This window comes from Penaeus monodon, chromosome 29 (genome assembly GCF_015228065.2).
Source record: "Penaeus monodon isolate SGIC_2016 chromosome 29, NSTDA_Pmon_1, whole genome shotgun sequence".
Taxonomy (NCBI): domain Eukaryota; kingdom Metazoa; phylum Arthropoda; class Malacostraca; order Decapoda; family Penaeidae; genus Penaeus; species Penaeus monodon.
The window spans coordinates 6,179,741-6,180,331 of NC_051414.1; the positions used below are offsets into that span (position 1 = coordinate 6,179,741).

Genomic DNA, 591 nt, shown 5'->3' on the forward strand with positions numbered 1-591 from the left:
AAATGAAACGTGGTGAAATACGAGGAGAAGAGTAATAAACAAAACTTTGAAAAAGGAGAAAGCAGAGAGTGTTGAAAAACGATTCAGCTGATAAAATTATGCTGATGACAGAATTGTGGTGGCAGTAATGATAAGTATAGCGACAACATCATTAATAAGAGTATCAATATCGATTGTGGCTAAAAATAATGATAATTGTAAGCAATGAACCTCGCACACACTAACACACGAGTCAACAAACTGTCGCACAACAACGTATCATACTTAGGTGTTACGAGGCAGTTGAGATACGGTCTCGCGACTATCGAGCGACAGAGCAGAGACGCTGACACTGTCCCTTGGTTATCTGCCAACTGTTACATTACAATATTAAGTCGTGTTTGTCTCCCGTATTCAGCGTGAGACATGGTAGAACTGAAATCGTATGTCTGGATTTTCACTCGGCAGTCGCGCAACTGTCGAACCACTTTCATTTGATAGTCAAGCGGCTTTTGTCTGTATCGAGCTGCTGTTGCAAACATTCACTCTATATTCAGAGGTTGTGCTGTGCGACTTTATATCTTAGTGTGTACGAGGTAACAAAAGATACGA

At 40.6% G+C, this 591-nt stretch overlaps 1 protein-coding gene across 1 annotated transcript in view; it reads right to left on the reverse strand.

Annotated features, from left to right (window-relative positions):
• Nucleotides 1-591, reverse strand: part of LOC119591705 (steroidogenic factor 1-like) — a 34,253-nt gene that overhangs the window by 21,921 nt on the left and 11,741 nt on the right. The window contains exon 2 of the mRNA XM_037940452.1: nt 242-353. Coding sequence (XP_037796380.1) covers nt 242-353 — 112 coding nt within the window. The remainder of the gene's footprint in view (nt 1-241; nt 354-591) is intronic.